The sequence below is a fragment of the Pocillopora damicornis genome, chromosome 12, assembly GCF_964200805.1.
Source record: "Pocillopora damicornis chromosome 12, jaPocDami1.2, whole genome shotgun sequence".
NCBI classification, from domain to species: Eukaryota; Metazoa; Cnidaria; class Anthozoa; order Scleractinia; family Pocilloporidae; genus Pocillopora; species Pocillopora damicornis.
The window spans coordinates 8,401,829-8,417,046 of record NC_142681.1 but is presented as its reverse complement, the minus strand read 5'-3'; the positions used below and the strand labels follow the sequence as shown (position 1 = coordinate 8,417,046).

The following is a 15,218-nucleotide window of genomic DNA, read 5'->3' as shown; positions in this document are numbered from 1 at the left end:
GTACAAAAACGAGGCTAACGTGACGTCATGTTGTTTTTCCGTGTTTTGAGTTTAAGTTTAAGATGGGGGGCCAGCATTCTCAATTCACGGAAGAAGAACTGAAAGATTATCAGGTAAAAGTTCTATCTCCGAGCGAACTTTTTACTCCATCCGTTTTTTAATCTTTTCACTGATATTACTTGGGTTTGTGGTGGGAAAAAAACGTAAACATTCTCTCATTTGGATGTGTCTTCATGTTGCAGGAACTGACGTACTTTACTCAAAAGGAAATCTTACAGTAAGTTTCTGCTTAGCTTTACACGATTTACGAGAAATTAATTCGTCGATATGGTATTTTTTTATAAATTCGAGGGTTAGAATGTTTTATGACTAAAATTAATGAGGTTTTTTAGAGTGCATCAGCTTGATTGAGCCGCTGTAAATCAAAATTTAACTTCAAACGAGAAACTTAATCACATTAACGTAATTCGTGTCTTCTAATAACGATGGGTCTTTGCACGCCTTCGAGGTAGATTTCATTTTCAAGAAACATTCTCAGGTGACTTTTCACATGCTGACCTTTTTTATTTGCTATGTTTAAAATGTCAATTTACCGGTTAGAGTAGTAGTTATTAACATATTATACATGTTAGGTTGTCTAAGAGAGACATACATGTAAGATTGCATTTTAAATCATATAATCATTTCATTAATACCTTATTTTACTCCTATAGTTGTCATAAAAGATTTTCACAACTTGATCCAGACGCTGTGAGACTTAACAAAAATGCAAAACTTCCATCAAGAAAGATCATGACCTTACCAGAGCTAAGGGTATGTAATCTACTGCTGTTATTTTTCCATTTTAAACTAGTCAGAGTAACTTCAAGAGCAGCATAGAGTCAGGGTTTAATGCTTACCTGTGTTTTATAATGTCACTAGTAGGATTTTTACCAGTTGTATCTGATTCTTACTCTTTTCAAGATAAAATTTGAACAATGATGTCTGGTTATTTTATTATCCAGGTGAATCCCTTTAAAGACAGAATTTGTAAAGTATTTTCCTCATCCAAGGATGGAGAACTGACATTTGAAGATTTCCTGGACATGATGTCTGTTTTCAGTGAAAATGTGAGTTTACAAGCTTTCCTAAAATGGTGAATATTTTAGGATTAAAGACTGACCTGAGTGTGTCGAAAGAAGAAATACTGAATGCATTGACTTTAGACTAAACAAAACCTCTTTTTGGGTTTAAATTTTCAGGTATCAGTATGTCCCTAATAAACTTGGTTTTATAAAGCTTTGTAGACTGAAATTTGAAAAGTTTGATTTGGATTTAACATAATCAACAAATACACATTGAATCTTATCACCTCTCTCTACAAGGCTGTGTGTGATAAAAAAATATGTTTCTTAAATTTCTTGTTTACTTTGGCTGATTTTTAAACTTTCAAGGAGAGAAAACATTATTTTAAAGAGATGGAACACAGAAAAATTGCACAGATCCTGAGTCCTGTAATATCAGGCCACCTTTTTGGCTATCTCAAGTATTTTACTTAGAGTGACTGTTGTTGGAGTTCAGAGAACCTTAATCAGTATAGCAATTAGATTTGCTAGCCTTTGGCCAGCCATTTGTTCTGTTTTCTACTCCAAAACTGTTTTTTATCCCAGAAATCTGTCTCAGACATAGAGGAAAGGTACTCAGGGAGGGGGAGATTGCTGTTAGTTGTGTTTGTTGTTATACCCCTCCTGTGTGATTCTAACCTGTTCTTTTCCTTTACCTTAGGCTCCTAAGAGTGTAAAAGTGGAGTATGCTTTTAGGATTTATGGTAGGTTTGACACTGAGTAATTGTCATTTCTATGAAAAGGTATTATTCTATTTCTCTAATCCTCTTTTCATTTGCTTTTTGTGTCATTTTACATAACTAAGAATTCAGAAGATTTTCAAACTTGCATACACTGTAAGTAATGTAGACTCCTGTTCCAATTGATGACAAAAGTAAATGATTTAAAAATTTTATGACATTTGATATCCTCATGTTATTGTTGTTGAAGGGGGGGGGGTTGAAATTCTGCTTGTTTAATAGTAAAATCAAGTGTAGGGTATCTTTAATCTGAAGGTCTTTTTTAGTGACATGAACAAAGCAACATACAAATTCAGCATAATCTCTGTAAAAAGCCACAGGCCACAACAAAGTAGTAGACACATTTCCAGTGAAATTGTGGATTATTTTTTTTTGCAATGCATGTGGGGGCAGTCTTTTACAAATTCCACAATCTGATTGGTTTTGAGAGCATGCAGTATACTCCCAATTGGCATGCTCACAGTGGACGGCATTCTATCCATTGCTTGTTGAGTTGCTAGAGACATCCTTAGCTTTGTTGCAAATTTTCATAAATAACTTTGTTTTTCCATCTGGGCAGCATTTCCAAGCAAAGATTTTGGTCACAACCTTTAGCCAATAAATAAATAACTCAATTCTCTCCTCTCTCTCTCTCATATTACTTTGGTTTTTTAAATAGACTGACATGCTGCCTACAAAACTGTTTGTAATTTTATAATCCTTCTCAAAAAGTAACTCACTAAGTTGAAACCAGAGGTATTTGCAGTTAAAAATTATATTCATTTAACCAAGGTAAATTTCATCCATTTTATTATCTGAATTCTCCAAAACAATTTGCTTGTTGTAAAACATTGAACAAAATTTTGAGTTCTACTATAAATAAACTTTCAATAATTCTGCAAGTCCCATGAATTGAAATTTCTAAGGGTACATTTCACAACAGCAACCAAGTAATTTGATAAATAAAAGTTGCATTAAATCCCCATGTGTCTAGCTAGAAAAAGCATAGCACTTGACTTCTGTTTTTCAGTGGAAGAAAGACAAGATTTACATATGCCATTGAAGCAGACAAACAGATAGAGTCTCATAACTTCAAAACCTACATTTAGATTTACTTACAATTTGACTTTCCTTGACTTTTAAAACTGGACAGAGGTAATTCTTTGTAGATAAATTGTCATGAGAAACATTTTAGAAAAAGTGAAAATGTTATTCACTAGCCTAGGTCGGTCCATATTTGGAAAAACTGTGCCCTCTGTCATGAGTACCACCTACAGCCTTGGGCAGTATTCAAGAAATCAGGCACAGTTTAATATGGACCTCCCAGCTGGTGAATAACATATATATAACCTTAACCACTGTTAGTCTTAGTTTGACTTGTGTTCTCCAAAGATTTTTATAGTAGCACCCACCCCTTATGAAATATAAGGTTGCAAAGGTCAAAATTTATTTGAGATGGAGATAGGTATTTTTTTCTTAAATGTGGCTTCAGAATGGAGTAGCTGGTAAAACTGCTTGTTGTTGGTGCCTCTGGAGAACACACTATGGCTCCCTCTTCTTCAAACAATGCATTTTTTTTTCTTTGATTGTACAACATTGAAGACAGGAACAAGATTTGGTGATGTGAAATGTAGTACACTCTAAATTCCAATTTTTGATACTTTAAGTGTCTACCAGAATGATATTCATCAACAAAGGTTTTTGAGATTTGCTGCACCCACAACTAATGAAAGTGTTTGATTGCATTCACAGATTTCAATGACGATGATTACATCTGTGATAATGATCTAAAAAAAGTTATCCAGCGACTGTGTGGGGAGCAGAGGTTGTCTGATGATAATGTGAATGCTTTAATTCAAAAGGTAAATCATCTATTCAGCACAGTGATCACTGATAACATCTTCAAAAGTAGTTTGCATTTCTCAAGGAATCTTTTTCTTCCTATGTGCATGGTAAAGCTAACAATTAGCTGTCTTATTTTAATGATGCTGGTTCACAGAGCTTGAAGGTACTTATTTATGCAATTTACTGTTGAAATAATGTTGATGAATGGTTGGAAATTACCTGGCAAGGTAAATTCATGGGAGCTGATGATTGGGAGAATATTCAATCATTAAGTTTATTTATGGTGTTGATTGGCATGTTCAAACAGGTAGCATTGTAAATTTTACTCAGTACAAAAGGTGTGAAAGTAAGGTATACTGTAAGTGATTTCGAAAGAAAGCTCTTTTAAGCAATTGTCTCAAACATCAGTAAAGAGGCAGGATTGATGAAGAAAGTCAAGAAAGAGAGATTTTCCATGAACTACAATGTATCAAATTGTCTCCTATCCAGGATTTAGTGGTCTTGAGCTTGTAAATAATCTTGACTACTGATAATTTTAATTTCCAAGACAGAGCTAACTCTTATAGCAGTTTCAAAGTGGCAGAGACACTATCTAAAGTTTTTCTTTTGCTTTAAACTTTGCTCCAAGGTTACAGGAAATATGCACTTTGATTCATATCCAAAAACCCCATTCAGGGGAAATTTAACCTTTCAGTGAAATAACTGTAACTGTCTTCATTTTGTCCAGCCCTCCCACCCTCTCTCCATGGATAGTACCAGAACATTCAACCAAATGTAGAGTTTTTGTTTATATACTATTGACAACAAAGAAACTTTTTCCTTAGTTGAGTCCTTTATTTCAACAGCTATTGCTTTGCGCATATTCTTTGAAAATTGTAGGAAAATGAATTTACAACACAGCATCACTCCATTCATCATAGCATTAATTTGATAATAATTTGATATTAATTTGATGAACTCTTGTGTGATATTTATAATCATTCTTTAGAATGGTGAAATGCCAAAAATTTACAAGTCACCTTAGAGGGAGAATGATGGTCCAATGCACTGATTTGTAAACAATTGTAACAACCTTAAAGTCAACCAGCTGGCAAGACTTATTACCCCTTTAAATGTATTACGGCAATCCAATTAACCCTTTAACTCTTAGTCATGATTGATAAGCAAATTCTCCCTAAAACATACATACATACATTATCCAGCAAACAGGTCATGAGAATATTCAAACTTATCAGGTAAAACTTGTTATCTTGATCCAACACCAACCTTTTGTAACTAATTTAAAAGGAAAATCGCTCTGACGAAGGGCTTACACTCGAAAACGCTCAAAACGTCAGCTTTTTTACCCTTTACGGTGGCTAATTTACGTTTTCAACCCAGTTGTTAACACTAAATTACCTGCTAATTTAAAAGGAAATGTCTAGCAGGTGGAGGGGAGAATTAACTATCAGATCTTGAGATTTAAAAGGTTAAAGAAATTTCACTTCAGTTATCAACTAATATGTCACACAAAGAAAATTTTAAAAAAGCAGAAAAGTTAAGACTAGCAGTTCTCTATCTACTCCAGCTCTTTTATTCGAAGCTTGTAGGAATGTCTTGGAAGTCTCAACTGGTTTCTTTATATTCTCTTCATTTGTCGCCATTTCTCTTTTTCAAGGGAAGGTTGGCATCTGTTTGTGTAACTGGTATACTAGGTAATGGTTCAAATTCCAGTTCTACACTTTTGGGCCTCTTGCCCTCAATACTGTTGTGATATCCATACAAAAAATACACAAACATTCCTGAAATGACAGAGAAATACAATTAGTGAATATGTTTTTTGTTCTGTATGCCTTAGTGTTCTCTTTGAGTCAAGTCTGGTTCTTTTAATGTTTATCTGGTTGGTTCAAGGGGTAAGCACTTTTCGGTAAGGGGCAACCACAAGTGATGAACGTTTTCCCATGCTCTTATTTTGACGCTGTTGATATAAATTAGTAGAGTTTGATTTCCACAGTTGAGAAGGTCATTAGAACTCTGTTTTCCATTTTCTTGCATCACTGACTTTGTGTCCATTTGGAAGGTATTCACAAGTCTGTTGCATAACTTTTTTGGTGTCATCACAGGATTAATTAAAGGAGTGGCAAAAATTTTAACACTTAACTGTTGTGTTGGTGGTTTGAAAAAAAAAAATCTAGACACAGTTGTCCTCTTGGAAGCATAATTATGATATTGAGTTTAGTTTTGTAGTTTTTCCACTTTACTGCCTCATTGATTTGTTCTCGAACGCAGCTTATTATCGTTAAGATTTGGATATGATTAGTTTTTTATGTTTCGTTGCCTTTTTGGCGTTCATGCTTTGTTGCCTAATATGGTATATTTTATAGTTATTAATTGTATCATCCATATTTTGTAATTGTTTTGAGGGCCACAGAGTCATCAGTGTCTTTGGGCTACTGTTAAGTGTTTTTACCCTCTCTAAATAAAGCCTATTGTTATTATTATTTTTGGATTAAGGTGTGGCGCGCAATAACTTTTCTGCGGACTGTAAAAATTTTCTTTCATATTATTCTATGTTGTTGGAGTTCACTAGAAATATCTCGGCAATACTGTGAATACTGATTTTGTACATAGACTGCATGGGATGAATTTGACATAGATTACCGAGATAAGGCGTTTAGACTGCTATTGTTTGTTTGGCATCGTTGAGCATTTTTTTCCATTATTTTATGCTGGAATAAAAAGAGAATTATGAACCAAAATGGGACAAACTTATGGTTTCTTTACCAATGTTTCCTCCTCTTTTACAAACATTTTTGCAAGAGTGGTTTGAGTAATATTTTGATGCGTGGGTAACGGTTGAGTACCTCTGTTCCTAATGGAAAAACCATCAAGCGAAACGTCACGAATAGCTCAACTTAAGTCTAAAGGTTGGCATTAATTGGTTTTTCGTCGCGCACCAAAACAATTATGGTGCTCTATCCCACGTGCGCGACTGAACTAGCGCGCGTCTTTGGCGCGCGCCAAAGACGCGCTTGTTTTCGCGTGCGTGGAAACGCGTTTACTTTCGCACGCGCGGATTCCCTCCGCGAGAAGAATGTGCTTGTTACTGCTAGTGAGGAGTGTTTTGGCGCGTAATATGAGTGTTTGTTTGTGCTTGTGCGAAATTAAATATGCGCGTAGCTGTATGCCCTCATGTGTGAAATCAGCGATTCTGCCAAGTTTCGCTGAACTGAAAGAAAATACAATTTGTACATACGAATAAATAAAGCTACTTACCTATGGTTATCCAAATTGTACATTTTATGTAGGTGTGTGTTTGAAACAGTGTCATCAAAAACGTGTTTATAAATATACTGAGTGATGGAAGAAGAGGAACACATGGAACCATAAACGAAAAAGTAGCACTGTTCCGGGGCTGAAATAGAAGAACTATAAGACAGGCTATTGTGATGGACGAGTAAAGCGCCACGGGGAAGATCGTGAAGGCATCAATATTCTCTGAGTTAGTCATCCAAGTTCTGAGATATACGCAAACGGCAAACATGGATAGAATCATGACGAATACCGTGACATTCGCTATGGTGTTAGAACACTCGCTTGGACTAGCGTGACAGGTTGTCGTGACACTGTCACTCTCGGACAGCGGAAGTTTCTTGTAGTTGTCGTTCTTTCCTCTCCTTCTCTTCTTCAGTAACGTTCGAAGCCAAGATTGCGTTCGTTCCAATAACTGCTCTTCATAGCATACCCACTGGGGATTTTTTTGGTAGCGAGTAAGTATCACTGATATAGACACCATGGTGTAAGTTATAAGGGTCATAATGGCCATCATCTCCACTAACTGTTGCATGTTAAACAGAAACGCAAGCAGCGCGCTCAGAACTCCACTGACAGCCACAGCTCGCAATGGAACCTGTCTGTCCTTGTTTATTTTAGTGAAGCAACCAAAAATGAGACCGTCATACGCAACAGCGTAAATCAGACGCGGTGTCGCGAAACACGCTGCCAGCAAACTACTCAGCATCGCGCATAAGGCGCCAACGGAAACGATGTACGTTGATGCAGCAAATCCACGTTTGGCGAAGGCGGCGGCGACGGGTGCAAGGTCCTTTAACTGATAATAAGGAACCATCATGGTCAGAACTACGATGACTCCGATGTAAACAAACAGGCTTATTCCCAAAGACAGAAGAATAGCCAGTGGTACAGACACCTTGGGGTTGACAGCTTCCTCGCTCGCACTTGGTATAGTATCGAAGCCTATGAAGCAATAGAAGCAGCTAGAGGCAGCTTTAAATATACCTGTCCAGCCGTACGGCGCAAACTTCTCCAAAGTGGACCAGTTGTAAGCATTGGCATGGTAGGCCCCGGCAAAGATAACGAAAGTTGCTATGAGCAGGTTGGCAAAGACTGTCACGTCCAGTATGGTTTTGGACTCTTTCACCCCCAGGCAGATTATCATTGTCGCTAAAAAAACCAACGTAAAGGCTAAAAGATCGGGAAGCTCTGAAAGCGCCGGCGCTTGCCAAAGGCCGAATGAATCCTCGAAGAATTTGTACACAGAACCATTGGAGAGAAAATTAATGTACTCGCTACAGGCCGATGCCAGGGACGCGGCGGACAGAACATACTCGGTAATCATACACCAGCCTGTCACGAAGGCCCAGATCTCTCCCATGCCAACGTACGTGTAGATGTAGCCAGAACCGGAGCGGCTTACTCTGGACGAAAACTCCGCATAATTCATACCGGCCAGGAGGGAAGCTACAGCCGCAATTAGGAAGGACACGATGACGGCTGGACCCGCAACCGAGTGCGCAAGCTGACCGATTACAACATATAGCCCTGCGTCTATCAAGCCACCGATACCGAGAGCTGTCAGATCAAACACGTTCATACAACGCTTAAAGGGTGTGTCACTCTGAGCAAAATCATCAGTTTTCCTTCTGGTCAAGCTTTCAATGAATTTATAACCATACATCGCGACCGCGTTGTGGGTGGAATTCTTGTAAATAAAAATTTCAATGCGATGCGAAGGCGCGCACCCCAAGCGTATACAGTCCAGCAATCTTGTTTTTTTCTAGTTGTACGCCGCTCATTTGAATATTGACTTTGGACGCGCTCGACCATAAACAGTCGGCATTCAAGCATGAAATAATATTATTTTTTGTCGAGTGCGGAGGTGTTCAGGATTGTTCTGGTAACATGGTAAACGCTCGTTCGTAGTCGCACACATTTTTCTGCCATGTTGCCGTGTCTATCTGAAAAATCTTATTAGGCTTTGATGGGTCTGAATTGTTTTGCGGATTGAAAAATTATTTCGCGTCGAGACAATTGGAATCTTCTAGTTCTAAGAATAGTGATGAGACAACGAAAATCTAATTATAAACTGAACCATCCACTTTTACGAGTATTCCAAGTAGAAGTTTTGGATTTTTTTGTTTTCCCTTTCCCCTGATTCGGTTTTTACAAGAAACTTGTTTAGTTATTTCTTACGATGTCTTTACGAGTTGAAAGATGTCTTCTTAATGCAGTATGTGAAGCGTAAAAAACAGGGTTACTCTATTATTCCAAAAGAATTACACAAGCTTCTTTTTTACTCCTTTGCGGCCATTTAAACCCCTTTTTGTTTTTCATTCATACGCAAATTAAACCTTTTTCTGAGCTTATCTTAGTAGTTTTTTTTTACCATTCATCGAAGCGGAAACGATATTAGTGGTTTAAAGTTTGTTTACGCTTGTTTCAAATCATTGCTTTTCACTGAAAAAAGGCGTTCTTGTTCTGAAAGCTGAGGACTTTGGACAGAAGCACTGAAGCGTTCTTGGCGCCAACGCGCCTTAAATAATAAACAACCAAAACATATTTTACCTTTCCGTTAAAACAGCTCTATAAACCAAAAACTGTTGTCTGACGAATAAGTTTTCTTGTGCTCGATAGTTCTCGATCAAGCCCAAACTTCAACGTAACATGTATTGATATTGAGCAGTCTGATCCTGGAGCGTCTTTCAAACAAAGCCACTCTCATTAAATTTTTTTGAAAGTTCCAAACCATATAAAGGATGGAACACACAGAATATTGTTTATGCCTTTATTTTTTACACCTCGTAATACAAGAGATTGCAGATATTAGTTGTGAGGCTACGAAATTGCAAAGTTATTCGAATGGAACTTTAGGATTGTGGGCGGCAAAGAATTTGACCGACGCCGTCTTACTTCAGTAATTTTAATTTTTTATGACATCATAGAAACAAAACACCATTCATTTAGAGGAATTCAAAGCATTAATCAATTCTGTAGTCAATATCATTTGTTTACCTCTTGTCGTTCATCAAGCTAACTTTTCGTAAGGTTTTCTTTCAAAACCTTGCTTGGAATCTTAGAGTTCGGCTTCTTTCATCTATTGTAAAATTATTACAAGTTATTGATTTTACTGGGTAACCATACATTACGTAAGAGTTAGTTAGACCCTCTTGGGTTTCTGTCGATATAGTATTTAGGGGGGGTGGGAGAGGGCTTACCTTAGTCTCTCAAAGCGAGGCTCAAGCGACATAGAGTCAGCATTTATTGGGATACTTGAGGAACATTCTTACACAGACATTTTCGACAAAGTAGAAAGAGTGCTAGAAGGTTAGCTGATAAGAGTGACCAGCATCTAATTTCTCCTTACAGTAATACTACTAAATGTTTCATTGAGATCGTGGGAATAAAGGAAATGATCGCCAACCTTAGAAACTTTAACTGTTAAATGAATTTTCCCTGTCAACACCTCACGAATAGGCCATTTTACAGTTGTGTATTTAGCTGCCAAGCCTTTGATTGGGAGTGAGGCTGAAGGTGACCTTGTTGTGCTAGAGACCAGTATCTAGTTAGCATGATAACAAAGTAATTTACATTTGAAAAGCAGCAAGGTTTGTATCATAACAAGGTCACCCTTAATTAGCCTCATTCCTGTTCAAAGGCTTGGCAACCAAGCACACAACTGTAAAATGGACTATTGTATGGAGAATGGTAGGGAGAATATTTATGCTGATGTTAGGGTGTGAAGGTTTAACTTGCAATATTTAATGAGTTATGTAACTTTTCCTGGCTAATCAGTTAAGAAAATTTGGTATCATATCACCATAACATTCTCTAGCAGTAGGCTGTTGGTAATTTTTTTGGGCTTGAAAATGAATGATACCTGTACAGAAGGTTGAAAGAATGACCATCTTACACTTTGATTCATTCCAGATATTTGACGAAGCTGATCTGGATGATGACAGTCAACTTTCTTTTGCTGAATTTGAGCACGTGATATCAAAGGCACCAGACTTTGTTAAGTAAGTTTTTTTCTTTCTGCCTGCCTTTAGACGAAAAACACTTAAGGTTCCAAATATTATGCCATCTATTAAGTAACTTTTTTTTAAGGAACTTTGAAGGCTAGATGGAGTGTCATGTGAGGGGGTGTTGAGCCTCCAATTTTTTCATCACCCGTGCTCTACAGTCTTCATTGCACATAACTCGTTTAAACTCCGCTAAGGAGGAACTCGAACTGACTGGCCACACCGTTCACTTTGGAGGCTTATATCCCTCTTTTCACGAGATTTCCTAGTTCAGTTCGTTGATGTCTTTTAGGGATTGACCTATCTATTTAGGTAGGCTCGCCTTATAATTTGGACTTTATTAAGTGAATAGACGGGTCTGGCCGGCTAGTTCTGATGAATTGTAAGCACTCTAAGTTGCGGTACCAGCTTCCTGTAAGTAAACGTGTTTTTATCTCTCTTGCGCAAATTCCTGGTGGTACTGAACACTTTTCCTGGTGCCTCCTTTTAGTTGGTCCCACTACTGGAGTTCTGTTCACCAAACACGAGGCCACTGTGTTTATTTTTGTAGTTTTGACTCTTGGTAGAAGAGGGTCTTTTTTTTAACTCGCACTTTTTTTGTCTTGTAGCTCTTTCAGGATCCGTGTGTAAAGACCATCAGTCCAACACAGCTCTAATGCATTTCTCGTCCATGGACTGTCGTTAATTTCAATATTTGTAAACTGGTAAACTGGTAGTTGTGGGGCGTTGCTTTGTTACAGACAAAGATTATTTCAATGCATTAGGGGAGATTAATAGAGCTTAAATCAGGTGTGAATTTTTTAAGGCGGGTCCTTAGCTTGAATACATGCAAAAGTGTTTTGTAAATGAGAGTAAGTGAGTAATCATCCTGAGGAGCTGAACATCTATTTTTGCCGTTAGTCGCACACCCTCATTCGTTTGTATTTGTACAGTGTATACTACCTTTGCATGACACTTTCTTAATGCTAGTTAACGTGTCGTTCTTCTGAGAAACTCATAGTGATTAGAGATTTGGGGTTTACAAGACTGCTATGAAAAAAAAATTTGGATAATGATCGCGATCCAGATAGATTTCTGATCTGTGCTATCGGTGTTTGCCGGGTCTCTGGCCATTTCTGTGTATGACTGAATCGGGAAATTCCATGTGTGCTTTTTGATTACGTGAACATGTTGACTAGAAATGAAGATTTTAAAGAGGGGGGAGGGGTTCTTTCATACATCGAGAGGCTGCAACATTCGGTATTTCTATATTAGCTTTGTAAAATAAAGGCACATTTGCGCTGACTGAACTTTGTATGCCGGCTTTGAAATTTTGTAATCTCTGAGGAATATCATCATAAACAATTCTCTACGATTGGGTCACCTGTGTCTATAACTGTAGCTTTCGCTATGTCGTGAAACTTACTTGTATCACTCAAACTTTTTTGCTCGTGTGAGCATCATAATTTTTATTTTTGTACAATGACGGGTGAATTAGTTTAGGATACGTAAGCTTGTTGCTTATCCAGAGCGTTTAGATGTTACGTAAGGGACGTGTTTGGTAGTGAGCTTGGGTGCTCTTCTTTATTTATCACAAATAAACTAATTTTGATAAACTGGGCATTTGCAGCCAGAATCATTTTTTTAAACGCAACTAATTTCGTATCAAATAGCCTTTTTCCTATTTGATGGTAGTGTGCGACTCGGGCTTAGAACTCCATGATTGTCGTGTGCATCCATCTCGAAGTGGCGTTTTGGGGTCGCAGTGACCGCCTCTACCAGTGGCTTCAGTTATGTAATGCAGAGGTTTCGGGTAGGGATGTGTTTGTCGTCATTATTAAAAGGTGGCTGATTCAAATCAGTTCTATGGCTGACTGAATATTTACATCAAATTCTCCAAGACTATAGGTAGCAGCCTTCCTAGAGCTCTGAGTTGGAATAAGATGAAATCAGCATTTGTTAACGAAAACTAACCTACCAGACTGATTGAGTGCAAACATACCCAAGGCAATCTAATGATATTTAATATCTAGTTAATATTTAATTGAGATCTCATTGGCTTTTATTAATATTTACCACAACTTTTCTGAACGGTCGCGATGATTACTTTATATTTGACAGCACAATCCTCTATCAAAAACATCTTTACCTGTTGAAACCTGAGCCGGGTTGTTCAAAGCTGGGGTTAAGAGTACACATGGTCAGTGTGTCTGATTTCAGATCTGGAAGCTATAAAATAGAATTCACTACAATTTATTTCATCTCAGAATTTGATGACTAGATTACCTAAACAGTAGAGAACAAATTATTCCGAAAAGCTAATGAACAAGGCTGGTGATAATAACAGAAAAACAGGATTGATATTTAAGCCTAGGACAACCGAGCCGTGGACTTAAAAAGCTTTTACGTAAGTTATACTTCAAGGCTGCTTCAAATACTTCTCTTTTAATCATCCGAGAGCCCTCTCTTGTTGAAACTGTAGAGAAGGCGTAATCTTTTTAGCGTTGTAAGGGGAGCGGAGGCGAGTGCGTTTTTCACTTCTTGCGCTTACTTTCCTTCTTTTGCCTGAAAAACGCAAAAATTGTATCTGTTGTGCAGAATGTAGTTGAGTAGGTTTAAACTTTATGCGTTATCGTCTTCTTGTGTGGTTTCGATTGCTCTTAGCTAACATGACGGTTTGTTAACTCACATTCCGCACTTATCATTCTGGTTTAGTTCCCCTGATTTTTTCAGGGAAGGTACGTTTTTTCTTGCGGGGGGGGGGGGGGGGGGAGGGGGGGAGGGTTGAGGCCTCAGAGGGTCATCAGTGAAAGCGAGCACCAAAAGGGGAGGGTCATACCTCTTTGTAAGCTATTCAAGGTCACACACCTCTTTCAGAATTCTTTAATGCTGATTTTTGTGATGTTGCTTTCCATTTTCCTTACGGATAAAGGTTTTCTTTTCACCTACTTTGATTTAATTTGGTGTTTTATTATAGGTTCTAGGTTACATTTCTACATGATGGCACATAGTTTTCTCGGAGGACTCGTGTCCTTTTTCGTCCGTATCGAGACGTACTAGACTCAGGTATCGTTTCTTCAGCTTCTTGCTCCTGTTGACTATCCGCTGTCTGATCTCCTGAGTCATTTAGTTCTGAAGAGTTATTAATAAATCCAGTGATGCGCTCTACCCTGTCACAGTCACTGTCAGACTCTAAATTTGAGTCACAAAGCTGGCTGAATGTTGTTCTAACTGTCTTGCACAACAGAAGTCAAAATCTTACTGCGAATATGTGCCTTCACCACCCTCAAAACGCGAAGGGAGGGCCAACACTTGTTTTTTTGAAAAAGCCTCCTAATCGTGGGCTATCTTCCGACAAGTTACTCTTGTTGAAAGATAATCCAGTGATTGATTTCCTCCCTTTTTCAACACTTCAACCCTTAAAGTGACCGACCTCTTACAATTTCACCTCACATAATTACCCTCGAATCAAACATTAAGGCCATGAGAATAAACGAAACGATTACCAATTTAGGAAGCTTGTCGATCACAGTTTTTCAGGAAAACTTGTCGAATAAGCACATCCCATAATCCCTTGGTGCAAAGGGATACACTAAAATACAGAAACCGGAGCGTAAGTTTACATTGTACTTTTTTTTAAAGTTTCTGTTCAGCATATTTAAAAAAATTTCCTAGCCAGTTATTAAAAGGGTTTTCGTTTAGTGAGAACTGCCTTTAAAACGTAAAAGAAAAAAAAACTTTAAAAATTGGCGAACCTTAAAAAATGTCATGTAGGTATAGATGTCGGTGAATTGTACCTCAATGTGAAGCCGCAAGTGCATTACTTATGGTCATGTTAGTCTTCCAAAGATTTGCTCGCGCGCTCAACCTTACTTTAGTAGATCAGAGATATCTCGACTTGACTTCAATCAACAGCCATTGATGTTTTCTTTGGTTAATAATTATCAGAAATCCGTTTAATATTCACAAAGTTATGAAATTTAGCGCCAAATGGTCTTCGCAGGGTGTCAAAGGGTAAAACCTCGGACAATAGTCTTGACATGCGTCTTGTCAAGTCAAGCAGCAAAATTAATCTTCAAAGATCTCTCTTGACAATCCTCCAAGTTCAAGAACTGACATGTTGGTATTTGGAAAAAATATCGTCAAATTAAACTTTCTTGTGTAAACGCTAGTACTAACAGTAACAGATACTGATAAGCACGACACCAACTGGAGAGAAAATGAATTAAAAAATAAATCGAGACATTTAATCAATCACGTGTAATGTGGTGTAT

The 15,218-nt window shown here is 37.7% G+C and overlaps 2 protein-coding genes across 2 annotated transcripts; one reads left to right on the top strand and one right to left on the bottom strand.

Annotated features, from left to right (window-relative positions):
• Positions 1–42: 42 nt before the first annotated feature.
• Positions 43–12,565, top strand: LOC113669179 (calcium and integrin-binding family member 2). Its single transcript, XM_027185182.2, has 8 exons — positions 43–113; positions 243–277; positions 714–813; positions 1,005–1,109; positions 1,765–1,807; positions 3,575–3,684; positions 10,874–10,962; positions 11,574–12,565. The coding sequence occupies exons 1-8, from the start codon at positions 63–65 to the stop codon at positions 11,593–11,595; spliced, it is 555 nt and encodes a 184-aa protein (XP_027040983.2). The 5' UTR covers positions 43–62; the 3' UTR covers positions 11,596–12,565.
• LOC113669178 (cationic amino acid transporter 3) lies at positions 4,481–9,006 on the bottom strand. Its single transcript, XM_027185181.2, has 2 exons — positions 6,923–9,006; positions 4,481–5,448 (listed from the first exon to the last, which is right to left on the bottom strand). Exons 1-2 carry the CDS (start codon positions 8,622–8,624, stop codon positions 5,297–5,299), a joined length of 1,854 nt encoding a protein of 617 aa, XP_027040982.2. The 5' UTR covers positions 8,625–9,006; the 3' UTR covers positions 4,481–5,296.
• Positions 12,566–15,218: the final 2,653 nt, after the last annotated feature.